The sequence below is a fragment of the Anoplopoma fimbria genome, chromosome 13 (genome assembly GCF_027596085.1).
Source record: "Anoplopoma fimbria isolate UVic2021 breed Golden Eagle Sablefish chromosome 13, Afim_UVic_2022, whole genome shotgun sequence".
Lineage (NCBI taxonomy): Eukaryota > Metazoa > Chordata > Actinopteri > Perciformes > Anoplopomatidae > Anoplopoma > Anoplopoma fimbria.
Genome location: NC_072461.1, coordinates 7,690,746 through 7,711,593, shown reverse-complemented (window position 1 = coordinate 7,711,593; position 20,848 = coordinate 7,690,746). Strand labels below are relative to the sequence as shown.

General features: G+C 45.3%; 1 protein-coding gene across 1 annotated transcript in view; it reads left to right on the top strand.

Annotated features, from left to right (window-relative positions):
* The first annotated feature begins 360 nt into the window (after nt 1-360).
* ptch1 (patched 1) overlaps nt 361-20,848 on the top strand; it is a 47,434-nt gene continuing 26,946 nt past the window's right edge. The window contains 8 exon segments of the mRNA XM_054610899.1: nt 361-792; nt 795-889; nt 2,548-2,740; nt 16,801-16,990; nt 17,350-17,419; nt 17,596-17,687; nt 19,353-19,551; nt 19,721-19,842. Of these exon segments, the coding sequence (XP_054466874.1) occupies nt 720-792; nt 795-889; nt 2,548-2,740; nt 16,801-16,990; nt 17,350-17,419; nt 17,596-17,687; nt 19,353-19,551; nt 19,721-19,842 (1,034 nt within the window). The 5' untranslated portion in view covers nt 361-719.

The following is a 20,848-nucleotide window of genomic DNA, read 5'->3' as shown; positions in this document are numbered from 1 at the left end:
GCTGCGCGGAAACCCCAAAACCCCAAACGCACCTCGCGGGTTTGGCTCCCATCGAGCCTCCCCTGAAGCCGGGGATGCGCACATGAGGTCTCCCTGCCTGGGTGGTCCCTCTACTTTAGTGAGCTGTTGCTAAGCAGCTAATAATAGTCGTGTTTGCTGAGTAATTTTTGCCCTTCTGGAACCAATCAGATGCAAGAAAGTCCTGCAATCTGACAGCCCCAGAGGCGGGATCTCCAGTCTTTTTCCTTTTTTTCTCTCTCTCTCTCTCTCTCTCTCTTTTCACCCCTCCTCCTTTCTCTGCCTCCAAATGGAGAGAGGTCTTTTTCTCCTCTTCTATTGAATCTCAGAGTTGGCCGTGACGCGCGGCCCAGGGGAAGACCACAGAGATCTCACCAGAATGCAACGACCATCGAGCTTTCTTACCCGACGACTCGTGTATGGGAATCGCTTTACGCACGTCGGCTTGTGAGAGAAACCCTACTTCTTTTCGGAGGGCAGAAGAGGCACGGGGTGAATGCGGTGAGAGCGGCGGAGACCTCCGGATCGCGAAATGTTGGGATGGAAGGCGCAGACTTTGACTCGCCGTCTCCAACAGGAGTATGAAGTCCTGCTTCGCGGGTGTGCGATCTCCGAGAGTGAAACTCCGTTGCCTTGGGATAGCGCTGCACGCCTCCGGGGAGATACTATAAAGTGGGAAACGGTCTCGCAGTCCCCGCAACATGGCCTCGGCTGCTAATGCGCCCTCCGAGCAGGAAAACAGAGACCCCGACCGGCCGAGGATAACGCGGAGGAACAGGGGGACTATACCCGCAGCGCACCGCTGGATTTGGAGTATTTGCAGCGGCCGAGCTACTGCGACGCGGGCTTCGCTTTGGAGCAAATTACCGAGGTGCTTTATTTCTCATCTTTAACCGGGAGCTTTGTGGTCTGGGGGTTTAATTGTATTCGCCGACATAAGAAAGAAAAAAAAAAAGGTGTCCAAAGTATGTCCAGTCGCTTCTAGGTAACGGGACGGGCTGGGTAGGGGTAGGGGGGGGGGGGGGGACGGGACACGGTTGTAGAGAGCGGAGGCTTGTTTTGTTTTATTCCGGGCAACATTTACACTGTTCTCGTGCAGCCGGCTTCTGTTTTTTTTTTTTTTTTTTGGGGGGTGGTGGTGGTGGGGGGGATTGGATGGATGGATGTGGAAACAAGTTGTAGACGCGCACACATCCCAAACTATAACGGTCTCAGGACAGGCAAAGGCAAAACATGCAGCTTTTCTCCCGCAGACAACTCTCCCCGTCAGTGACTGATGTTTTCATAACGAGCCAGCTGGACGTTTATCTTTTTCTGTGAGTTGTAAAAAAAAAAAAAAAAAAAAAAAAAAAAAAAAGTTTTTTTTAAAGTGTCTTATTTGAAGGTTTATTATGTAACAGTGTACACACTTTGGCGAAGTGTAGGAAAAAAAAAAAGAAATCCATGTGGCTGCCCTCTTCCGTTCACAAATATTGTGAGTCCCCGTGTGATGGCTTCTCCACTCCCCCGTGTGTGTGTGTGTGTGTGTGTGTGTGTGTGTGTGTGTGTGTGTGTGTGTGTGGTGGTATTTTTTTTTTTTTTATACCACATGCACCTTTTCAAGGTATTTAATATTGACGTTTGATGTGTGTGGCTGTGGGTGTCTGTGACAAATCACACAACTCACAAAATAGATTACCTTCTGTGGACGGGGGAACCGATGCCTTTTATTATACTTCTCTCAGTCTATTCATAGGCACCCTACTGTACTATTTTTACAGCATTTAATGAATCAAAAGAAGGGTTTCAGGCTAACATTTTTCACATCAAATTATCTCTGTGGGAACCACAGACACAGGGAGGTCTTATTATCAAAAGGCCACCTACTGTGTCTTTTACCTCCATCCACTCTGGAGATACAGCTGCAAACCTATTTTGGAGCTCAGCAACACAAACCTGTGCCACCCAAATATCAGTGTGTCTGTATAAGCTTCTTCATAACCCCTCACTGTAGCAGCAGAATGACAGAAAAGGGACCAGACTGTGTGTGTGTGTGTGTGTGTGTGTGTGTGTGTGTGTGTGTGTGTGTGTGTGTGTATGTGTGGGGTCCAGCGTGACCTGTAGGGGATGAAGATCTCTTCCCTTTTGCATGACTCCTGCTAAGGTTACAGTTTATATGTGTTACTGATATGACAGAACCTGTGGCTCTCACTCCGGGGAGTCCCTACTGGATTCCAGGCGTTCCTCGGCAGATGCGTGCATTTCAATCATCACAGGTTTAGAGACAGTGAAAGTGTTTTTATTGTTTTGATCACAGCTCCCATGTCGCTCAGAGCGTATTTGCAGTCCTAAAGCGAATCCTAACAGCCAGTCTTCACTGATGAGGTTACTTGGGTCAAACACATTTGGGTTCACCTGTGGTTGTCGTTTCTTTGCCCCGTCTAACATCAAACCTCTTCTCTTAAAGCCCTCCAGGTATACCTGTCCAGGTAAGTTCAGTGCTTTGTGTTTTGAATTGACAGTAACGTCGGGACTCTTGTCTCTTTGTAGGGGAAGGCGACCGGAAGGAAGGCACCTCTATGGCTGAGAGCGAAGTTCCAGAGACTTTTATTCAGGCTGGGCTGTTACATACAAAAGAACTGCGGGAAGTTTTTGGTCGTGGGCCTTATGATTTTCGGAGCTTTCGCCGTGGGCTTAAGGGCAGCTAATTTGGAGACGGACGTGGAGAAACTCTGGGTGGAAGGTAAGAAACTTCTGATTTATTATTAACTGTTTTTTGACAGGTTTATCTGCTTATATATAGAGTGTGTGTTTGAATGAAAGATGCCAGAACCTTCCATATTGCATTACATTTACATTACATTACAGTCATTTAGCAGACGCTTTTATCCAAAGCGACTTACAATCAGTAGTATATTACATATCATTCACCCATTCACACACTGATGACAGGCTACCATGCAAGGTGCCACCATCAGACTCTAACTAACATTCATGCAACATCCAGTCCACACCGATGGCAAGCCTTCGGGAGCAACTTGGGGTTAAGTGTCTTGCCCAAGGACACATCGACTGCCGAAGCCGGGTATCGAACCACTGATCCTCTGAATGGAGAACTACCTTGCTCTCCACTACGCCACAGCCGCCCCCATTGCGTGTTTGGAACGGCATGTGATTGTTTGGATTGGAAGAAGACCGGGTTGGTTGGTGCTACAAAACAAGCCAGGGGGATTGTTTATTGTTTAGGTCCTGGCAAGTGGCCAAGAGAAACTTTGAAATAATTAAATTCATCTATTAGATTTATACTCAAACCATGTTAGATGCACACACAAGCTCTGCAAGAGGCAACTGCAACCACACTCTGAAGTAAGGTCAATTAATTAAGTTCATAAGCGGCTTTCGGGGTAGAGGAAATTTTCGTCAAAGCCGCCATTTTGTGAGAGTGTGTGAGTGTGTGTCTGCCTGCCCCCAGCAGTTGAATGCTCTGAGACTGTGTGTGGTCCCCTTTTGGACAGCTCTCAACTTTCCGAAAAGATTTGTCTCCGGCTGCAGGGAAAAAGCGGAGTGAGGACAGGAACTCATGTTTGTGGAGTGGATAGGCCGCTCACTCGTTGTCATTATTGCTGTTTTTTTTTCTTTCTTCAGAAACAACTTATGAAGACTGAACAACTTGAAGGAAAAAAAAAAAAAAGGGGGACTGTGCATATGGGTGGTGCTTGAGGGGGGTTAGGGGAAGGGGCTGCGCTTTTTTTCCCTTTCCTTTGATCCGCATTCCTGCACTTAGGGGCAAGAGTAAGGCTGTTGGAGTCATGAATGGAGGAGCAGATTTTGCTGCTGAGAAACTGAATAAGTGTTTTTTTTTTTTTTTTTTTTTTTTTTTGGGGGGGGGGGTCATGAAAAAAGAAACAAAATAGTAGTTGTATTCGCGTTTGTGTGATTGCCTTTTTCTGTTTTCATCCCATTTTATCTTCCCTCCCTCAATTAAAAAAAAAGAAAGATGAACAGCTCATGAGATCAAGCATTAAAGCAGACTGATTCCTGGGGCAGATCAAACACCCCACCTCCTCCACGGGTTGGCTGTTCTCTCCTTGCGTGCTGCTGCTGCAGGGGTCTGACCGACAGCGTGCTCTTCTAATCTGTGGCGCAGGCGCAGTTGGCAGCAGTTTAGGCTGAGGGGAGCCTCCTCGGTGCAGGACTCCTGATTGTAGCCAGAGGAACACACTTGTTTTTCACACCCCTTTTTCACATGTCAGACCACGGTCATGTGTACCACGGTGAGGGGGCTCCACACCAAACTGAATGTTATGCCGGACCCGTGCTGAAATAAATATTGTTTGGAGCATACTGAGCATACAGAAGGACATAAGAGAAGCCCCGTTATACATTATACTTACGCTTTGTGGCGCTTTGAAAACGCTTTCCCCATTGAATTCGATAACCTGTTGCGGCTTCTCAAATATTAAGATTAGTTTCCTTTCTCTGAGTTTCCTTTCATTACAAAGACCTTTTTTGTGTATTTTTGAAAAAGAAAAATATATCAGTTCAGACCCTGGTAACTTGTGATTGGTATTTAGTATTCTTCTTGTTTATGGACTAAAAGATTAGGTCAGGTATCAGGTATTGAGACAAATAAATATCCAACAGCCCTATTGCACTGTAAGCTGTGACACTATGGGCGTAACATCAAATTTACTGGCGCCTAACTGGTGATTAAATTGTTTTTTCCATGTTCTTCCTTTACTCCTTACTGTTTCACCCAAGTTACACCATAGAGTTTTAGTATCTTTCGAAACAGGCCAGCTTCATGTTGAACCGAGCCTATCAACCTCTGGTAGACGTCTACAACACGGCCTCACACTGACTCATACCGACACACAGAGACCTGCTCTCACACACTCAAAGACTCACACTCTGACAAAGAGACTGGGCTGCGGTGGTTTCTTAGGTCCCCGGTACGTGAGGGGTTCCAGATGTTGATAGGGAGAGATCTGTTTGTTTAGATTAGACTGCACAGCTGAGGGATAGATCAGTTCTGCCTGGACCGAGGAACGCTGTGCTGGGCCGTGCTGGGGGACCGGCCCATCGTCTGAGAGGAAAAAAAGAGGAGAGAGGAGGAGAGGACAGAGCGGCTGTTTATGTTTCATTTGGAACTGCCCTCCGCAGGCGACCCGTGGACGACCCCGCCTGGAAGCTGTGTGGCCTGTAGACGCACGCATACACACACACACACACACACACACGATACACCAAGCTCTTATTAGGGCTCTCAATTCCTTTACAATTGCCCAGAGCTGCATTTTTTTTTGTGATCTCACTCTGTGTCCGTCGTCACCTGCCTTCTGTCAGTGCAGAGGGTCTACGGCAGACCACCATTAGCTCCGAATGCCGGAGTTGACTGCCGTGTTTATTCTGCGCGCCGTCACGTGCAGCAGCTTTCACAGGGATTGTCTCTTCTCACAGTGCTCACTCAGCACTGTTTATAAACACTCAGACACAGGAAGTTCTGTTTATTAGACAAAGCGACAGAGACCAATTGGGAGTGAGACGCACGCCTGCACAAAGGGGCGATTGTGTCAAACCGACGAAGGATGTATGAGGGATTGTGTTTTGCTAAACATTTAGGGAACGTGTTTTTACTCCCTAGACCACATACTAATGATATTTTCCTGTATTTCTGGCAGATGGCATCCAAACTGCAGATAAATGCTGCGTTTATGTCCACTGTGAACTCACAGGAAACTATTGGCTCAAACAGGAAGTTGTAGTATTGTGTTCTCCAGCTTTCCCCCCCCCTCTGTGTGCTTTCCTCAATGTCCGACCGCATGCCTACACTGGCCCGCGTTTGACTTCAGATGCATCCTCGGTTTCAGATTGCAGATGATTCTAGACGATCATGCGATGATTAACCGTAAGCCCCGTTCAGGGAGCAGAGACATACAAGAGAGGGAAAAAGAAGTCCCTTTTGGCCACAAATGGAAAGCGGAGCCATCCCTCGGCATTCTGGGTTAAGGCAAACACAGGCCAAATTGTAAAGAAAATAGTGGCGCCGCCTGCGTCTAATTAAAACAGTATCGCGTAAACATTGGCCTTCCTGTAGGACGGCCCCCTCACTCCTTCGCTCCGTTTCTGTGCTGACGGAGGAGCTAAGGGCCTGTGTTGATGGGTGAGAGAAGGTACAGGCAGGGGAAAGTTTGGTAAGGATGCTTTTGAAGCTCAAGCTCAGAGCAAGGGTTGAAGTTAGAACTGGGGGGTTGAGCAGATGAGATGGAGCTCCATCTGAACCTTGGCTGAGTCGTGGTTAGCCTGTAGCTTTAACATCGACCAAGGAGAGGACGGGGCCAGTAGCGTGCGTTCATCGCAGACACATAGATACGTGTGAGCGATTTCAAGTTGAAATTAGTTCATGGCCTGCAGATTTATTGCCCGTGCTGGGGCACAGGGCTATTGATTGTAGCCTCGAGGGCTGCACACTGAAGGGTGGCCCCCAGGTCCCGGAGCGCTTTCCTGGGGGGGACATAAGTGAAGAGGCCAGGGGCCACGGGGGCAGACCCCTGGGACCCTGAGGTCATCTCGCGGAGGCCCCGCTATTTAAAACCTCACCTGATACTCACCCTGTGGCCTGGGTGCAGAGTGAAGACTCGCAGCAGAGGAGGGAGAGAGGGAGGGAGGGAGGGAGGGAGGGGGTGAAGGATGGGAGGGGTGGAAGAAGTGCAGCAGAAGTCGCAGCTGTCACCAGGCAGCGCTTGTGTCTTGTATATGCATCTCTACGCATTTCAGTTTGCTTGTTAGGAGACTACACATTGTTTTCCTGTATCAGTATTTCACTTGATGAGTTTGTGTTTGACCTTTTGACATCTGTCCTCCAGCAGAGGGCAGTGAATCTGATCAGAATATATGTAGAAGAATGACAAGACAGAGAGGAGGCAATTCAAAGTCTCATTCTGCAAAAGTGAATTATTTATTGCCTGTCCGCTTTCATGTATTTTTCCTGATATGAATATGGTCACAGTTCAAACGGTGCCCATCCATGTTTGTGTGCATCCTAAGTCTGATTTAAGGTTTCAGATTTCAGATTTTTTTTTTTCTTTCTAAAGCAACTCCCTCCCTCGCTTGCATGTCTGTTTTGTATCTAGTGTGATTAAGAGCTGAGTTGACAGAGTTGGTGGTTGTTTTGTTGTTTTGCTGGTAATGGCAGCGGAGAGGGGAGCGGTATAATGTTAAGTGCATGCGGAAGAAGCCTTGACATCCTTTCTTGTGGACGAAGATGAGGAGGAGGAAGAGGAGGAGGAGAGCCCTGAATGTGGCGTCTCCACTGAGAGGATTGTGGTTTGTGTGATTGAATTATCCAGCGTTTGATGTGTATGGGAGCATTGATACATGCGTTGATGCACGCACACACACACACATTCACATACGCAGAAAGGCTTTGCAGTTCTGGTTCTGAGAGTGAGTAGGTGGTTGACCAGGGCTGGCATGGCAGGCTATTTTTTCGTCTTTATTCATCTGTTTTCCTCCTCTTTCTCTCATTTTCTTTCACTCCGTCCCTCACACTCCATCTCCAACTGCTTTCATTCAGCAGCCGCAAGCAATCAAACTCACACACACACACACAAAATGCGCCCACACCCAATATTCATTACTAGTTTGCACAGAATCCACTACATAGAGTCATCCATCTTTCTCCCTCCATCCGCACTCTCACAAATGCACACTCTTTTTTTTTTTTTTTTTTACATTTTCAGCACTGGCCTCAATTAGGTTTGTGTTTATCAGTTCACTACAAACAGGATTAAAGCTCCATAGAAGGAATAACATTCCAGCGTGTTGTGTTAAACTTTACTAGTTGATGAAAAGTGCAGGCCTGCTGGTGAGGGATTTAGTGTGGGGAAACATTGCGCCTCCGGTACTGTACACAGACTTGCAGCGTCTGTTTTCCCAAGCTAGCTCTCCCTCATTTAAAAGCAGTTTTGTGTATATTACCCCTACCTGGCGAAAGTAAATTTCAGATTACTTTTTAAAAACTCAGCTTGTTAACCCTGCTGTGTGTGTGTGTGCGTGAATGCACTCCCATTCACAAACGACATCCTGAGATGCCTCCAAGCTCTCTGTTTACATTTTGCATTCTTTCAGGCGCTCTTATTCAAAAACCAGAGCCCTGCGAATGACCGACCACAGGAGACTGTGGAGAGAATTACCCTCCCCCTCTACCTCCTTCTCTCCCTCTCTCTCTCTCTCTCTCTCTCTCTCTCTCTTCTATCCCTCTCTTTTCCCCTCTGCCAGAAAGGTCTCTCTCTTTACCCGAGCCTCCTCCTCCCCTCTCTCCCACCACCACCACCACCCACCACTCCCCCGTCCCTGGCTGGAGAGAGTGGCCTCAGAATGCCAGATGTATTACAGAGTGAGCCACGGCAATGTAAACACTCAGCCCTGCCATGAGAGCAGGGTGGTCTGGCCTCCCTCCTTCCCCTTCCCTCCTATCCCTCCCTCTTCCCCTTTCCTCTCTTCCCTCCCTCATAGCGCTGACTGCCAGAGGGGTGGAGAAAGTACAAAACAGCAGAGGGAGAGAGTGTGTGTGTGTGTGTGTGTGTTGGTGGGGGTTTGGGGGATGAGTGAGGAAAGAAGCAGGAGTATAGTAGCGGTAGTGTGTTTGTGTTTTGGCTGCAGTGCCTACCGTACACCAGGAGAGAGATTTGGGTGCGGATTGATGCCTTTCAGACTGCAGCCCCTGCAGAGAAATTTTCATGCAAACGCACTATAAACATCTCCAAAATTGTTATGTGTCGTTGGAATTTCCTAGCCCCCTCTGGCACACATGGGTTACGTACGCAGCAGTATAGTTCATTGCAATTCCTACGGCGCAACGTCATAGAATCTGGCAGCCACAGCGGTTACACAAGTACCACACATGCACACGCAAGGCATAAAGATAGAGTGATATAAAACATTTCCTCTCTGGGATGATTGAGAGGTTTGGACTCCAGATTAAGTCAGTATGCGTCAGAGTGAAATAGTCTCCTGAACTGAGACCGCCCTGCGAGTCTGGCTGAGGCATGAGGACATTGGGAACTTGTGACTCGGCTGTTGTGTTATTAAGTGCAGCGAGGTTTGATGGGTATCCCTTTTTTTTCTTTTTCTGTCATTGTCTTCCTGGTGTTCTGATGCGACATTCACATCCAACTGTTTTGTTAAGGGCTGCTCACAGCGTGTGCAGAAAAGATGCAGCATAACAAATTCAGTTTAGGAAAAAAGATGATCATCTGCACACTGGATGAATAAAAACCATGCTTCATACGGACCGGGTCTTTAGGCAAAATCCCTATATCGTTGACTTTTTCAGTGTGAGCTTGAAAGTTTTAATCAAGTATGCTGATACAGTTTCCTACTCACAGCAAGTGTAAAAGTAAATTGAGCTTTGGTCTCGCTTGGTCAGTTTCTCAGGCTTGTTTACTGAAACTTTGAGCAGTTCTTATCCGTATTTTTATATCAACAATGAATCAAATGCCTGTGAAATGGTAAAGGGATAACTAAAAGTGTCAAACCCACAGAGAGCAGTAACCCAACTCTGTTATTCCCATCAGCTTTACAGAGCGTTCTAGTGTCTTTCAGCTCATTGTTTTGGTTTTTCAGACCGCAGCTTTACTGTTTTGGTTCACTCTCTGCTCTCCTCAGCGTCATTTTTTTGGCTGCAACAGGCACCCTTTTAAAAGAACAGAAATACGTTTTATTTATTTATTCCTCACATTCACGCTCTCTCTGTTTCTTCTATTCCACACTTTGGAATGTGTATGATTTTGGGATACCTTGAATCATGGGCCATCTTTCCAGGAAATGATCTGGATCTCATCTTTCAGGCTCATGTCACAGTCTGTTATGGCTGGGCTGTGGGCCAATCACAGGGCAGTAGATGCAGCATTGGGGGAAGAGATCGCTCACCTGGCTTGCATTTGACAGGCACTGACAGAAGATACAGGATGAGAATTTCTCTCCCAACAGAGCTGGAGATGATGGAAGAGTTGTATTTCTAATTCTTTCTTTTTATTGTCGCTTATTTTACATGACAAAAGTGTGTACTGTGGAGAGTTTTGAGCACTTTTTCATCACTTACAGTTGCAGAGACATCAAATCACACATCCTCTTGGTCGCGTACACCAATTAATACGCCATTTGTCTGATGTGTTGGGTATTTTCACATGCTACAAACACAGACTTTCTGTCAGCATTTTCTTGCCCTACTACTCTTCCCACTGCTCAGTGGCATTGAATAGGATTTTTATTTTTGGGGGTGGAGGTAGGGGGGTTGGTAGGGGCGAGTGGGACCTGAATGAAGGCAGCAACGTGGAAGAATCTGCCCATTGAGGAGTGTGTGAATGTACACCTCGGGCCCAGGGGAAGCTGCATTGGGAGCCAGCCGACTGCTAAATACACCCATTTTAGGGGCTGCAGGGGCCGGACAGGTGATTAGCATAATCAGGGGCGAGGGGAGCCATACATATGGTAATGCTGGAGTTGGGGGGTGAGGGATTGGTAGTATGGGTGGGGGTTCGGGCGGGGTGGAGTGGGGGGTAGGGGTTGGCAGCTGTGGTGTCACATTTGTGTCAGGGGTCGGGGTGCCGGGGGTGTGTGGCTGCATGAGGAGACACTCGGCTACAGACTCACGTCAGAGCACTCGCTGTTTTTTTAGCATTTTTTCCCTTTCCTCTTTTTTCCTCTTCCTTGTGGTCACTCACTCTCTACGTTGCCTGTTTTAACTCTCTTCTTCTTCTTCTTCTTCTTCTTCTTCTTCTTCTTCTTCTTCTTCTTCTTCTTCTTCTTCTTCTTCTTCTTCTTCTTCTGTGTGGCAGCCCCTCCTCTTTAAAGACTGAAAGGAGAGAGAGAGGGGGAGCTAGTGAGTGAGGGGGACTCAACATGGGTCAGATAGGGTCTCGGGCTCTCAGTGAGGCCTTTCATCACATATTTGTGGCTGTGTGCACACCTGCATTGCAGAGCCCGCATTCAGAACTACTATTAAGGCTGTGTATGCTGCTACCACAAGCACTACGACTATTACTGCTAGTACTCTTTCTTACCAATGCTGCTACAACAGGGAGACAGAATGCGAGTCACCCTTAGTTCAAACACATCAGCTCTTCTACTCAAGCAAACGATAAAAGGCTCGAGATACTATTCTGATTCCTAAAAAGTCAAAAGTTGCTAGTTAGTATAGTCGTGGGAGGACATTTTGTAAACATCTTATTGTTTCTTTCTTTCAAAAGTTGTTACTTTGACAGAAAATAACGTGGCACATTTTGCTACCTATCTATTGTTAATTGTCATTGTCATTGTGACAATAGATTCACACATCTCATCTTCACACAATAATAACTTCTCAATATCTTTACCCATGCCTTAACGGCGGCAGAGCAGTGTTGATAATTACATAGCCTGTTGGGTGGAACTATCAAGATGTACATCCGCAGCAATAATATGAAGCAGCAGATATTAACTCGTCAGGAAAATCCAAGACGCAAAGAGTTATTGAAGGGCAGACAGAGAGTGACAGCAGATGGTAGGAGGTAGAAGCAGGCGGGTGGTGGACGAAGGCAACAGGTGGGTTCCTCTTAGTGATCAAAGTGCTGTCAGGTGATTGGCAGTAGCAGCTGAGAAAGAGACAAACATGTAGTAGGAGAAAAGAGAAGGTGGTGAAGTTACGTGGGGACTTACTGTGGGAAACTCAACAGACTGACCAGTAGCAAGGACCAAGCAAGATCAAACGTTTGAGAGAAGGATGCAACTGGGAACAATACAAATGTATCTCTGGTATGCCTTCTGTACATTTATGATTCATTGCTAAACCTCTTAAAGGGACAGTTCAACCCAAAATCAAAAATACATATTTTTCCTCATACCTGTAGTTCTAGTTATCAATCTAGATTGTTTTGGTGTGACTTTTGGAGATACAGTATGGGCCATAGTGATGTCTGCCTTGTTTTGAAGAATAATGGGACTGTATGGCACTGGGCTTGTAGTGCTGAAAGTGCCAAAGGTTAATTGGTTACTCAAGATAATCCACAGACCTTGTTTTGAGCAGTGAGAACTATGGTTCAGAGAAAATAGTCCCATTTTATTGGACAGTAGGCAGACATCTCCACGGCCGATACCTTTGAAACTCCAGGCTACTCACACCAAAACGTTCTAAAATTGACAAACAGCACTACAAGTAAGAGGGAAAATATGATTTTTTGATTTTGACATGCGCTGTCCCTTTACGTAACTTGAAAATCAGCGTTAGCTTAGAAGCAGCTGTGTCTGATTTTTCAAATGAGAGCCCTTTGTTTGATTTTATCCTGTATATGCAGGTGATCATATTTTTTTAACAATTACCTTATTTGAAATGGTTACATGAATAAACAGCATTTAGATTTTTTTTTCCCCCAATGTGACATCTCATGCAACAGGTGTCGCCTCACATTTTAGGTATTTTTTTTAATCCATTCCTGTGAATCTGCCGAAGTTTTTTTCCCCCAAAGTCTAAAAAATTATTAAAACTTCTGCGTCAAAGGAGCATGTAATTCATATATTGGTTTTGCTAATCTTTTAAGTAGTATTTTGCAATTTTTTTTTAGTTTTTGGGAATGTTTATCCAGTTCCCATCCTGATGAACTGTAGGTGTTCTGCAAAGAGCTGTGGAGTCCTCTCTGTTTCCTCTGGCGGTATAGGGGGCTCAGCGTATGGGAGGTCGCTGTAGGCTTGGTGGCAGAGAGATGACCTGGTTTTGGGGGGCTTCCTCCTCACCACAGGGGGTCCCTGCTGAGAGAGGGCCTAATCCAGCTAATCCTTTCTCTGCACACACACACACGCACACACACAAAGATGTGTTTAGCCCCACGTACCTACATACAGTATATTCATGTGTGCATGCATGAGGTCCCGCATGCACATAAAAATATCCATTTAGCATCTTATAACTAGGTCAGATATTATATCAGACCTGAGTTAGTGCTGGCGAATGTCACAAGTGCTTCAAACTGATTCTGAATCTGTTGAACGTTGTTTGCCGCCGGTGTGTGTGTTTTCCCTAAAAGTGAAGGATGCTTCCGTTGTCAGGAGTAAGAGATGTGCAGGGGGTGGGGTTGCGCTGTTGTGTGTTGCATGGAAAAGAGAGAAGTTTGGCAAGAGGAAAGGGGGGTGGGCTGGCTTTGACAGAGGGGCCGGGCTGATTGCCATCATGATCTGGCCAATCACGGAGTAGAGCTGAATGGAGCGAAGGGAGTGAAAATGAGAGTATAAAGATGAGGGGGAGTTCAGAACTGAAAGGAGGGAGGGGGGTGATGTCAGTTCCTTAGAAACCTACTTTCTCTCCCTTCGTCCCCGCCACCCCCCCGCTCCCCTACTTTGAGAATAGGGGGGACCAGGGGTTAATGTTATGCAACACGCTGAATACCCGCACTTAGCGCTCCAATACAGTGACACACACTGGCCTGCTTCTCTTCTTCTCTTCTTCTTTCTTCTTCTCTTCTCTCCTTCTCTGCCCTTCTCACTTTGTGTCTGGTTTATTTTTGAGAAGTGCTTAGTTTAGAAGTGTTTTTGATTATTCATCAGGCAGTACACACACATGCAGATATAACACACTTTAAAGCAGGTGAGTGAATTAAGACAGAGCTGGTGGGGGGCAGTGCTGGCATTATTGATAAAGTAAACGATTTAGGTTTTTTTTTCTATCCCATCTTGTCCAAAATCCAAGATGCTTAGTTTATTATCACAGAAAAGGATTGACCAATCGGTTCATAAATTATTTGGTCAATTAATGACAAAAGTTTGTAAAGTTGATTAAATGGTAATTGAGTGATATCATTCAAGACATTTATTATTAGGCCTGGACAATATGTCGTTATTATATCGATATTGTGATAGGAGACTAAAATCGTTTTAGATTCATAACAGGACATGAGTGTTGTCTTTTCCTGGTTTTAAAGACTGCATCACAGTGAAGTGAAGTGGAATTTTCTGAACTTACCAGACTTTTCTTGATGTTCTTTTATTTGCCTTTACCCACTTAGTCATTATATCCACATTACTGATGATTGTTATCAAAAATCTCATTTTTCAAATAGTCAATCCTACAATAACGTTGCAATATCGTTATCCAGCTATTTGGTCAAAAATATCTAGATATTTGTATTTGTCCATATCGTCCAGCCCTATTTATTGAGTGAAAATATCAAATATTTGCTCAATCAATCAAGAGAGTGATGCAGAAAGGACAGAACAAAGTAGAGAAAGAAAGAAAGCGAGCGACGGAGCTGGTACAGGGAGCATTTCAAAGTCAGTGACACTTTGTCACTGACTTTGAAATGCTCCCCAGCAGCCGAGCCTGGAGTGGGACACCTTCAAGATATCAACACATGCCTGGGGTCAACTAGTTTTTTTAGGAGACGGAATATGGGGATATGTGTCATTGAAGAAACACAGCTGTGTGTACACACACACACACACACACGCTCACACGCACTCGCTCGCCAGTGCGTCCGCACACACTCACACACTCACACATTTTCCTGGTCCAGCTGGGGTGTTAATTTCACCCAGAGGCTGCGCGAGTGTTGACCCCAAAACGCTGTAACCTCGTGAAGTGTGGAATTCTCTAAGCCCGAGGCCGTGATGTGCTGTTTCCTGTAGGGAAAGAGTGCATTCCTTCGACTTGTCCCATTCCTCGCTGCTTGCTGTAAACTCGAGGTCTTTGGGTGGCAGACCACAACTTTGAATGTGTTCAAAACACACAGTTAGTTCTTTCGAAGATCGTTTTTTTTTCAGTCTGACCATTCCTCATTCTCCTTTCACATTTAGAAACAGAAAACGGATGCACCTCTTTCCCCATACCTGTTCTCCCATGTTTCTTCATCGCAGCGCACCTTAACCAAGCCTCGGGGCTAGCTTTGCCTTTGAGTGTTGAGTCTACCTGACAAGTCGACTTGTTAGTGCACTGTCAGTGTGCGTAGGGTCCAAATCAGTTCCATGCGTGCTCTTTTTGAAGGGAGTGCTGGTGTAACGTGGCCGTGTAGCCGGCCTAGTGGAAAGCATGTCACTCTGGTTAGCCTGGGCCTGCTATTAATGATGAGTATTATAAACATGCCTTCAGACAGGATCAGATGGGAATGCTGTTTGGGTCCAGAAAAAAAGAAATCAAGTGTGTTCTCCTAATGCCCCGAGACATGGCCCCCTCCCTCCCTGTTCCCTTGGTCTGACTGGGTGGTCCGGCTCAGCAGAACAGGCATGCTTATGTTCGACTTTAATGCCATTACAATGGGCTGAAAATATTCAATCTATGCCTGCTGTTGCACGAATCAGGCGGAATTTGTTAAATTGGATTAAGCCATAATAAAATGTTATTCACACGGTCGGCATTCTCCCACTGGGCATTTTTCATGTTTTGTGTGTGTGCGTGGTTGTGAGCGTGTGTGTGAGAGATCAAGTAAGAGAAGATGACTATAAATTGCCCGAGCTTTCACCGCCCGTTCAGTCAGTGTTGATGGAAGGGCTCAAATCCTCTCCTCGTAAATCAGACGCTGATACACGAACTGTAGGATGCACACGCGACACCCACACACACACACACACACACACACACACAAAATCTCAGGCTGCATCGAGTTTGCAACGTGCACAAAGAACTGTGCTTTTATATTGCTTTAAAGTTTTGGGGCCACTTCTTATGGTATTCAGTGTTTACCCTTGCATTTGACTGAAAATGTGTGCATGCTTGTATGACAGCAATTGGCTGCATTTGTCCGTGTGTGTTTGCCAGACTTGCCTTGGCTGTGCTGGGGTGGAGCAGGGCAGCTAGAGGGCCTGAAAGGCTGCTTTTGTAGCTCGGGCTAGCTGAGAGCTCAGAGCGCACGCACAGGGCTTAGCCCCACCACGATACTGGGAGCAAAGTCTGGAAGAGAGCCCCTCTCTCTCCCTCCCTCTCCTCTCTCTCTCTCTCTCTCTCTCTCTCTCTCTCTCTCTCTATCAAGCACATACTGTCACACACAAACATATGCAGTTGCTGTGTTCTGGCGCTGCTGAATTGTTAGCAAATTTGTGTAGAAAGATTGAGCTGTTTTCCTGAAAGGAGGATTTGTGTGAATGATGTTACTCTTCTGGATTCAAAGGGGTTACGGTGTTTGGCTCTGTAGTGGTGCAAGCTCACTGTAAGCAAAGTGCTTTTGTTTGAGATACAAGTGTGATAAGGGCCCGGCCAGGCTGACATGTCTCTGGGTGTGATTTGCTCAGGATCACTTCTTGAGTCACAGTTGTTCACACACACACACACACACACACACACACACACACACACACACACACACACACACACACACACACACACACACACACACACATCATGTGCTTAAACATCTGTAGCTCAAGAAGTAATCCTGCAAATCGAACCCAAAAGGCATTCAGGTGAGAGAGGTTCAAATTTTAATTTGGTAGGATTTGATGGTTGTATGATGTTGCCTAGACACTAGCTTTCCTTCATCAATGCTGTCTTTACATCAAAGACCACAATTGAAATAAGGACGATTTTTTAGTGCAAACTTTGGTAGTCACCTTTTGATTGCATCGGACGTAAAACCAATTTCAAATCAGTTTAAATCCCCATTAAAAAATAATAATTAAAATTTGAAAAATGAACAAATAATGAAATTCAATGAAAGCTGAAAATGAATAATGAATAATTATCATCTAGTTGATCAAATACACACGCATCTTTGACAGTAAGAATGTGTTTGGATATAGGTTGTAAAAATGCAATTTTTAACACATTTACTCTTCTTCTTCCAGTCGGCGGGCGTGTGAACCAGGAACTGACGTACACCCGGCAGAATATAGGCGAGGAGGCCATGTTTAACCCTCAGCTGATGATCCAGACGCCGCGGGAGGACGGAGCCAATGTTTTAACAGTGGATGCGCTCCTGCAGCACCTGGAGTCAGCTATCCGAGCCAGCAGAGTTCATGTTTACCTTTATAACAGGTAACTAACTCTTCCATGTCTACCTCTGCTCCAGTTTTGGTTATTGTCGGTCGTCATAATATAATCATAATTTAATCATCATATGTTCCAGTTCTGGACAGTTCAAGTCAATTTCAATTTTGTCTCCATCTGTAATTAATGCCAACAAATAGCAAAAGCCATGCACAAATGTGTTAAGTTTTAAGTTAGTTATTCATGGTGTTATGGTTTACCTGTATTCAGTTATGTTTGGGCTAGCAGCACCTCATAATGATGAAAGATTTATTATCATTCTTTGATCAGTCTAGCCTAATGGGCTCATGGTGTTTATATGGCCATGACAAACAACTGAACAGAAACTCTTTTGTTCTCCTTTTCAGACAATGGAAATTAGAAAACCTATGCTACAAATCAGGAGAACTCGTCACAGAAATTCCTTTTATAGATCAGGTAAGATGCAAATGCTTTAATATGGTTCACATCATATTACTTTCTGGATCATATTGAAACAGGACTAGTACAATACACATTTTTTTTCTGTCTCTGATGTTTTTTTCCCTATATACGCTTCCTGTTGTCAATGTGTGTCAAACCTGCTTTATGTCGGCATGTGTTTGTCCAATTAGTTCATAGAAAAGCTTCATCCCTGCCTCATCATCACCCCTTTGGACTGTTTCTGGGAGGGAGCCAAGCTCCAGTCTGGAATGGTCTATCTCCCGTAAGTACACAAAAAAACATTTTTTACCAGACAGGATCAGTGTTTAAAAATGTGTCAGCACAATCACAACACGCCGACGCAGCATATCGTCAGAATGACTGATCTCTTCAAAGATACATTTACGATCGTTATAATCAAATAATCTGAAGCTAGTTTAAAGAATCCTAATTGGGCACACATAGTATTCTCGTCCCTGTGACGCCAGTTGGCAAACTGATTGGGGACAACACGGTCTTGACCGCTGAGCTCATGAGTGCTGGTTATGGAGTTAGTGTTTATGGTCACAGTATCTTCAGACTGTTTCAACAAAAGCTAGATGAAAGAGATCTGGATCTCTGGATCTTGTTTTTACCCCTTTAGTAGAAGCTGCCCAAACACGCTCAGCACATCCAAAGAGACACCACAGAGGTGTGTGTGTGTGTGTGTGTGTGTGTGTGTGTGTGTGTGTGTGTGTGTGTGTGTGTGTGTGTGTGTGTGTGTGTGTGTGTGTGTGTGTGTGTCCCCCTCTGAAGGCTCTATTGTAGTGGTTGCTGGCATGCGTATCGCTGGCGGTCGTTTCTCTCCGGCCCTGGGCCTCACACCATTGTCTGCCCCTTCTGTTGCTAATGGCCTGCTGCTACAGTAATACTCAGCAGAACTTTACCTCTGCATGTGTGTGTGTGCGTGTGTGTGCCATTGCCATCAGTGCATACCTGTGTTATGTGGATGTGTAAAAGTGTATCGGCTTGAGTCTGTGTCATCAGAGTATGTGAATGTGTGTGTGTGTGTGTGTGTGTGTGTGTGCCCCTTAGTCTCAGATGGTAAATAAGGTTTTTACTATGTTCTGGTTGGAAGGCTGGGAATAATAACCCAAGCCTGGTTAAGCACATACAATGTAGTCTGAATGAGAGGGATAGAGATTCAGAGAAAGGGAGATTGGAATGTGTGAGGCATAGGGAGACAAGGACTGGTTCTGGAGCAGGAATTCAGCACTGTGCTGTTGCATGATGGGAATTAGTCTCCATTTATTGTTTTCTGTCACCTAGCAAAGAAAGGGATTATTTTCTGCTCTCGGAAATGTGAGAGATAAAATTTGGAGGTAATTACTCGCAAACATCTGACAAGTGCAAAACCCTGGAATACCCACAACACACACAATGGCGACAGAACAAGAACTAACAATAATTTCTAGAATTTAATTGGCCAAGTAATTGCACCTGCATAGGAACAAAAACGCAGACTTTAGATAGATGTTCTTGCATCCAGTGTTTTTGCTCTCAAAGGGAAATTCCATCTTATTTTCACATTTCTAGGAGACATTTCCATTGATTATGATAAATAACTTGTTAACTAAAAAGAAACAATATCACTTAATTAGAACAGATGCAAACATATCGTCAGTAAGCCAGATCACCTAAACCACTTTATTTGGTGGTAAAACCAAAAGTGAGTCCAACCAAAATGTTGGTAATAATCTGTGGTTAGCTTGAAAAAGTCAAAGTTGAACCAGGAAGTCGACCTGTAAACTGTGATGAATGTTTAGAATGGACAGCTTGGGTAATCATTTTTACCAAAAGGAAGGATGGACAAAAGTACACATAAACGTTTCTGTAAAAGAACACAGCATCTCAAAACCTGGTTTGAGTGACGGTTTAACAGTATTCCTATTTACTTTTAACTCTGCAGAGGTAAAGACCCTTTGCAATGGACCAACTTTGACCCTAAAGAGTTCCTTGAGGATTTGCAAAGGGAAAAAATTCCTGTGGAAAGCTTTGAGGAAATGTTGGAAAAGGCAGATGTTGGACACGGCTACATGGACAGACCCTGCCTGAACCCTGCTGACCCAGACTGCCCTCTCACTGCGCCCAATAAGAACTCAACAAAGGTAGGCACACACACACACACACACACACACACACACACACAGGCTCAAGCTTTGGCTTTGGAGTTCACAACACTGTGCAACGTTTATACGTTTTAGCAAAACATTAAGTCTACGGTTTGAGACTAGCTGCTGACAGTTATTTTCTCGCCTGTTGCTTTTATTGCACCAGCCATTCGATGTGGCGCGGGCCCTGAGCGGTGGCTGCCATGGTCTGTCCAGGAAGTACATGCACTGGCAGGAGGAACTGATTGTGGGAGGGACCACCAAGAACGGCAGCGGACCCCTGCTCAGGTAACATACCCACACTTACACATACACACCCTCATAAACACTGCTGTGATCACTGCAGGGCTTATTCAGAAAAGAGTGTGTGTGTGTGTGTGTGTGTTATTTATTTATTTTTGGTTCTTTTATGCGCTCCGAAACAGCACGGGCATGCGTGCGTGTGCGCGGTGTGTTGTAAATCTTGCAGTCATTAGCAGATTCCAGTGAAATCTTAGAGCTCCAGCTGTTCCTGCTCAGCTCTAGACGCTCTGCTTGGACACTACCCCCTCATACGCACGCAGTGATCTATTGCCGGGCTAGTTTGTCCAAATATACAGCGATTTTAGGGTACACAGACTTCCAGCACGAGCACCAAGAGAAAGCGTAAAGATTATATAGTATACTCATGGATATATAATATACACATTGTTATGTGTTCAATAAGCTGCATGCTCTACATAACACAACACATTACAATCAGTTAATCACTGCTGTATTCATGATTTTTATGTGAATATAAAACATGCACATCTCATGAAGCAATAAGAAGCTTCCTTTTAACGGGGTAAAGCTACACATATTATCCAACATTTCGCTAATGGACCACTTATTTTATTGTAAAATTGCAGTTTGGATGGCCCATGCACGTGCATGTACACACAAAGTGAAACCCCCGCACACAAACATTTACACACAAACTGGCCACGGAGTACAGTGGGGTGCGTTGTTTGTTTTGTGGTTGTGTTTTTTCCTGGCAAGATTGGGTCATTAGGGTGTCTGTGCGTGCCTGCCTGCCTGCCTGCCTGCATGTGTGTGTTTGTGTGTGTGTGTGTGTGTGTGTGTGTGTGTGTCTCTATGTGGTTTAGTTGCTCTGTCCATTGGGCTGTTACTGCTGGCACTCGATTTCTACATCTTGTTTACTAATGCCTCATTTCCACTGAGCGGTTCAGCTCGACTCCACTCCGCTCACTCTCGGGACCAGGTACTTCAGTGTTTCATTTTCCACTGCAGATAGTATCCCCTCAGTCTAGGC